This window comes from Vigna radiata, chromosome 8 (assembly GCF_000741045.1).
Source record: "Vigna radiata var. radiata cultivar VC1973A chromosome 8, Vradiata_ver6, whole genome shotgun sequence".
In the NCBI taxonomy this organism is placed as follows: Eukaryota; Viridiplantae; Streptophyta; class Magnoliopsida; order Fabales; family Fabaceae; genus Vigna; species Vigna radiata.
Window position 1 is genome coordinate 31122410 of NC_028358.1, and position 7330 is coordinate 31129739.

Sequence of the window (7330 nt, forward strand, 5' to 3'; positions counted from 1 at the left end):
CAAAGAAAGTAGTCATTAGTAGATATGTGACATTTAATGAAGAAGGAATGTGTGATTGGTTTTACAAAGCTCAAAAGAAGGTTGCAATAATTCCAAAAAGTTATGAAGACAAGAATGATCATGTAGATCAACACTAAATGAGCCAGAAACATCAAGCAAACCATAGAGGCAACAAAGACTACCAGCCAAACTGGAGGACTATGTTATGGGAGATGACAATGTTCCATCTAATGAAGAAATTATCAATTTTTCTTTATTTGCACATTGTGAACTTGTAAAATTTAAAGAAGCTTCAAATAATCAACATTGGAGGAAAGCAATGGATGAAGAAATTCATGTCAATGAGAAGAATCCAACATGGAAGTTGATAGACTTAGCAACAAACAAAAGGCTAATTGGAGCAAACTGAGTGTAAAAAACTAAGTACAAACCCAATGGAGAAATTGATTGCTTCAAAGCAAGGTATTCTTTATTTTGAGGTATTTACTCCTAGGCGGGATTAGATGCAATTCATATGATTTTCTCTTTATCAACTCAAAATAATTGAAAAATTCATCAAATTGATGTTAAGTTTGCTTTCTTAAATGGTACTTTAGAAGAAGAAGAAGTGTATGTTGAACAACCAGTAGGATGTAAGATTGAAGGCAAAGAAGATAAAGTCTATAGGATTGTTTGATATACAAATAGTGATTGGATAAGAGATGTTGAAACAAGAAAAAGCACATCGAGGTATCTATTTCATCTAGAAATAAGAACAGTGTCGTGGTCTTCTTCAAATAAACAACATGATGTTGCTCTTTCAACCGTCAAAGCAAAATATATAACAACAACTAGTTATGCAACTCAAACAGTATGTTTAGAAAGAATTCTTGAAATGATGTATCAAAAACAAGATACTTCCACAATTATATTTTGTGATAATAAGTTAACAATTACATTATGTAAAAATATAACATTTCATGGTTGGTTAAAACATATCAATACTAAGTTTCATAAAATTCGAGAACTAATAACCAAGAAAAAAGAAGTAATCAAACATTTTCTCTAAAGAACAAGTTGTTGATATTTTTACATAACCATTAAAAACTGAATTATTTTATAAAATTAAGAAAATACTTAAAATGATAAAAACTTGATTTAAAAAAGACAATGTTAAAAATAAATCAAGGAGATCTGGCCTACATTTGCTATAAGAAAGTGTTTGCAATTCTAAGGCTTTTTAATAACACAAATTAAAGTTCAATTCCAATAAATACACTTACAAAAGACAGTGTAATTTATTACCTACCAAAAGTTATTGTATTTTGTTACTTTTTGATTCTATAAATAAGAGTCCTTAATACAATGTATAATAAATAAGAAAAACTTTAGTTTATTTTAATTTGAAGTTTCAGAGTGTAAAGTTCATATATATATATATATATATATATATATATATATATATATATATATATATATATATATATATATATATATATATATTCTTAAAGACATTCCTCACATCCTAACCCTAATTATTCTCAATATAACCTGAATTGGGTAGTTGTGCAAAAGAGAAAAAGGGTTTTTCTTGAAGAATTTATGGATCTGGATATCTACTTTACCTCTAAAATGAGACTTTCTCTCTTTTTCTTTCTTAGACATAATTTCAGTGACGATGAACTTTTTCTGCTTACTTTGTCTATCAAGTTATTCCTTGGCTGAAAATTTTGGATGTTTTATGACTATATCTATTGAATGATTAAGATTGTGCTTGCTTGTTAGAGAAGGTAGAAAATGAAGAAAGTGAAAATGAGAGGAGATTGAAATGCTTGATTTGAATATGTAGTTGGGTTGGGATGAGTCTGGAAAGGTCTTTTATGCTTACTTTTGTGTTGTGAGGGGATTTGCACATGTGTGTCTTGAGGAGGATATGCTCCATTTTTGGATGGCTAGGTGGAACATTAGTGATGGTTTTTTATTTTCAGTTACATGTTAGGTGGACAGGACAAAAGTAGGTTATGAATAATTTTCTGCCGACATTCATGCTGTAGAACAAACAAAACTTGTATGAATACTGTGAAATGGTTTCGACTGCTCCAAATATCTGCTGAACCAAACAAATTAAACATGATTTTTGTTCCAATGTTCTAGCCTCCTAAGTATTTATCTCTATTCATTTGCTTTGCAACCAAAACAAGGAAAAATCTCCTGTTTCGCCATTCCCTTTTGTCATATATAGATGGCATGCTGTTGCTTTGCGGACTTGGGATGCCCAGCATGAAACACGTAGGATTTGTAGGATGGCCTTTGATGGATTTTGTTCTTACTGGCCCTTTGATATTACTCTTTGAATTTATATGATCCAATGTTTTTATGTTTTTAGTTCAAATTATCAAGACATGTAAATCTTTTGGGAAACTATACCTTAATTTTTATTTTATTATTTTAAAGATTTGATACACCTATGAAGTCTTATGGTGACCTCATAATAGATTTTTAATAGTTTGTTTAGTACACCTACCATTACTGGATTATACTCAACAAACAATGTAGATCAACATTTGTGGTTTGCCTTCAAGTTTATAGTTTTCTAAAAGTAATCCTTTCATTGGTTTTTTCTGGTCTGTACATGTAGGATAGTGACAGCGAATAATTTTTGTTTTCTTATTACATGTGGTGATTGAATATATGCCAAACCAAACACGCATTGATATTACAATAGGAAATCCTTCATGAATTTCCTTTACTTGTTTCTTTCCTTCTCAACTTCTCAAGGAACTCCCGACAAGTTTATCATCGTTTCTGCTACTATTTATGTTTAAACGTATTAAATAAAAAAATAAACTGTTAGCATAGAATTATGTACTTATTTATCAAGGACATGATGATATTGAATTTGATTCTTTGGTAATATCATTGGACGATGATATTATTAGGCGAGATAATTATCCTTAACTTTTTTTTTTTTTGTCTTAAAGATAAGATGAATATGTGCAAAAGGCTCAATAATACAAGAACCTTGTCCCCATCGAACAGATGAATGACATCGACAGAACACCTTTTCCTGTTTAACATAAAGTCAAAAGCGTTCTCACAAATCTAACCAGAATGTAACAAGAAAAAATTTCAATTTATTCATTTGAAAGTCAAGAATAGCACAATTTACATTACATACTTGAACAAGACCGTTGATACAAATCAAATTGTGTATTTCAAATCGATTAACACTAGAGACTACATACAAGCTACACACTCCACTCTCGCTTAAGCTAAAAACAAAGGAAATTTAGAAACAGAGCATAAAAAAAATGATGACATTGACAATGATGTAGTAAAGAAACACTAATATGTGAGTTGAATGACAGAAACGCTCATAACATTTGTTTATTGTCTTCCTGCCAAAAGAAACATCATTTCATCAGTGAAATCAGAAGGTCCACCATAAAAGTAAAGCTACTAAAAGCCAAACCCAGTAACCCACTTGAAATTCCTTTAATCACAATTATTATCAGGAGAAATTAGCATAAAAGTAGTGCGAGGTGTAACAACATGCCCTTCTCTGTATAAACTTATGTCTTCAATCTTAATTACAACTAGTTACTTCTGAATGAAGATTTTGTGCTTTCTTTCTCTATAAAGGAAAGAAAAAATATGTGGGTTTCATCTTAATGTGACTGAGCAGAACAGGGTACTAGAGACCGCTGCCAGAAGCCCAAAAAATTCCAACATTGAAGTAAATTTTTACAAGAGAAAAAGACAATCCCATGGCTTTAACAAATTGAGAATCTTCCATGTAAAAGGATCACTTACAAAAGTTAAAGTATGATCACTTGGTGATGGCATAGACAGCATAGATAATTCCAGGTATATAACCAAAAAGGGTTAGCACCAAACAAATCCAGAACTCCACCTGCATCAACAAACAGTCAACCATGTATTGTATTAGCCAAAATTTCTTGAAAAATCTTTGTGCAAAGAAAAAAACATGTAAAATTTATGAATACCTTGCAGCCATATTTGAGAAAGACTCCAAGAGGAGGCAAGATGATAGCAAGAAGGATGTCTATGCATGTAGCTGTACCGTCACCTGCCATTTTTGCTCTCTGGATTTCCTTAACTTAGGAAGCTTTTCTTTGTGATTAGAACGAAACACTGAAAACCTTTAACTGCCTAATTTGTAAGTTGAGACGAAACCCAAGAATTCTGCATGCTTATTTATAAGCCACGTACACACAGCCACGGATGCACGTGGCATCTTTTCATTGGACATAAGAACGCGGTTCCTTCACCTCACGTAAATCCCGTGTGCCGTTATGCTGCTAAACGTCATTCTTTTAAATAAAAATATCTTAGGGTTCCCTCAGCTAATGTTCTTTTAATTGGATAATTATATTAAAAAATAAAAATTACTTAGCAGACAAAATTATTTCCATATGCTATGTAATGATGTCTACATTTTGGGAAAAAAAAATAGACGGTAACGTTAAGCTTTGGATTAGAAGGAGAAAGCGACATGCCAGATGTAAGGTTGGCATCATGCAACAGAGGACAGAGAGGAGTGTTTGTGGTGCCACGTGGGGGCCATAATAAGTAAGTGAAAATAGTAACACACGCAATCAAAGTCAAACGACAGAGTGTGAAAGCTGAAAACATCGACGGCTAGTAGGTTGCCACGCTAAAGAGAAGCAACGGCGCTGATGAAGGCAAGCTTTATGGGGTTCCATGTTACAACCGACCTCTCATGTGTGCCACGCCCTTATCTTTTTTTTTTTTTCCTTCTTCATTTAAAGAGGAATAGGTTCTTCTTCGTGTAAGAGAATAAAGGTCATATTTTACTTGTTAAATAAATATATAGAGTATGGTAAAACTTATTTAAATTAAATTTTCAAATATTTTTTATGACATACAAATTTAATATATTCAATATTACAAATTTATTATATTATTTTAACAATTATATTTACCAAAGTTTATAATTTATAAATATGATATAAAATTTGTATATTTTTAAATATCATATTACTCGTTAAAATTAAGTGATTTCACAAATTTTCAAAATTGTATGAAAATTTACATAACCTGATTGATAAAAATATGAAATTCAATATTGAATTGATTATATATATATATATATATATATATATATATATATATATATATATATATATATATATATATATATATATATATATATTCTATACAAACTATTAAATGTGTAATTTGACTAAGTTTTCGGAGTAAAGACATTTAAATTGTATTTTTTTATATATGTAGTTCTAGTTTATTTTTCTACGTTGAAAGAATTAAGTTAGAATCTGCTTCTGAGTAAATTCATTTAAGAATGTACAAAGTGATAATTATTTTTTAATTAATCTTAGTAAATAAACTCTTTTAGATATATTCAATCACAGGTATGTCATTTTGATTTTGATTATTTTGATGGAAGTATCCGAATTTGTCCATCGTGATTAGGCAAAGTGGTAGACCTCCCCTTTAAACATAATGGAATCAAATCATGTGTAATAAAAAGCATGAATTCAACTTTAATAAATTATTATATTGTCATTAAATCTATATTACCTGTTATTTAAAAAGCTATTATATTCTTATTTCACAATCAAGTTGTATTTGGATTTTTTTTTTTCAATCCGACTTATCTTAAAGCATAATAAAAAAAACATTTTCAGTACACAATAAAATTAATAAATTTATCATGCGTATTAATTTTTAATGGATCCATATTCGTAAATTATTTTTTCTTCCTAAAATTATTAGGTTAAGTTAAAAAAAAATATGAAAACAAAATTATAATAAACAAATATTACGAAGTGAGATCTGAGAGAAGAGCAGCACGTGCTGTGTATGCTGGCTTCGCATTCATGTAAACCCCACGTGGCCTCATCATTTTCTTTCCTTTTCAGATTAACTTTTAATTCTATCAATTTATAGTTTTCTTCTTTCTACCTGTCAAATAAATGTAGCAGTCACAAAAAGTTTTCTATGTTCAATTAAAAATAATTAATTAAACTGAAAGATATTATGCACGAAACTAATTTTGAATATAATATTATGGTAAAACAAAAAGTGAATTTAAAAACAGTGGGTAGAAAAACCACCTTTATTGATTAACTATATGGTTAACATATAATTTACTGACAAGACACAAAAAACTTAAATTCACGTTTTACAATTTACTAACACGGAAAATAATCAAGAAAGCATCAGCCAAATTCTTATAAGAGAGGGAGTATTCAAAATACTAACTAAAATACTTGAAATCTAATTTAAATTTAATAAAGATTTAACAAACTTTCACATACTTGTAGATTGAAAACTTTCTATTCAGTTTACATTTGACTTAGAATAAACTTTTAATAGACTCTAAAGCTTCACAGATTGATGAAGCTTGTCTCTAACATGTTCTTAAATATGACACTGAATTATCAGTTTTACAATTTCATCCTTTGAGTTTTTTAAAAGAAAATGAAATTTGACATCTATATATACTTGTTACAATCATTAAAAACAAGGTTCTTTGAGTGTTATAAATAGAGGTAGACAAATTAAACTGAACTACACTGTACTATTAAAAACTGTATTAAACTAAAAATTAGTTTGTCTAAACTGAACTGCATTGAAAAATAATTCAGACAAATTAAATTGAAGTGTTTTTTGTTTTACAAAGTGTATTGAACTAAACTATACTAAATTATACTGAGTTACATGTTTTATGATAAAAAAAATAATTTATACCAATTTGTAAATATTATTAAATGTGTCTCTCTTTTTTTATCTTAAAACTATTTCATAATAAATTTGAAATGTTTATTTAAATTCTTAACTTAAATAAAATTTAATTACATAGATTACATTAAAAAAATTGATAAAAAAAACCTTACTCAAAATCTATCCATTTATAAATTTCAATAGGAGATACTCTATAGTTTAGTACAATTAGGTTAGTTCTACCGAACCCTAGTTTTAAGCATGATTTAGCTACAGCGGTAGACAAAGTGATTATTAGTTGTTTCTTAGAAGACCAAGAAACGACAAAACTTAATAGAAAAATTATAATCTAAAGTATTTTTCTTATTATTCAGATCTCTAACATAATAAGTGTTTGTATAAGCAATCAGTTTCTTATCTTCTGCCTTTTTTAGAATATCTTAAATTTGGAAGTGTCTTTTATATATCTTAATACTTTCTTCGCAATTTGAAGATGCATTTCTTTAGGATGCTCCATATATATATATATATATATATATATATATATATATATATATATATATATATATATATATATATATATATATATATATATATATATATATANATATATATATATATA

At 28.4% G+C, this 7330-nt stretch overlaps 1 protein-coding gene across 1 annotated transcript; it reads right to left on the minus strand.

Annotated features, from left to right (window-relative positions):
- Nucleotides 1-3120: 3120 nt before the first annotated feature.
- LOC106769864 (hydrophobic protein RCI2B) lies at nucleotides 3121-4173 on the minus strand. The gene is made up of 3 exons (XM_014655648.2): nucleotides 3987-4173; nucleotides 3793-3892; nucleotides 3121-3377 (listed from the first exon to the last, which is right to left on the minus strand). Exons 1-2 carry the CDS (start codon nucleotides 4074-4076, stop codon nucleotides 3809-3811), a joined length of 174 nt encoding a protein of 57 aa, XP_014511134.1. The 5' UTR covers nucleotides 4077-4173; the 3' UTR covers nucleotides 3121-3377; nucleotides 3793-3808.
- Between the last annotated feature and the right edge of the window lie 3157 nt (nucleotides 4174-7330).

What these genes read in the sequence shown, in the direction of transcription:
- LOC106769864 (XM_014655648.2), bottom strand. Translation starts at nt 4,076, where the DNA reads ATGGCAGGTGACGGTACAGCTACATGCATAGACATCCTTCTTGCTATC. An exon ending in TTCTCAAATATGGCTGCAAG is followed by an intron (nt 3,893 to 3,986) that starts GTATTCATAAAT and finishes TTGTTGATGCAG; the next exon opens with GTGGAGTTCTGGATTTGTTT.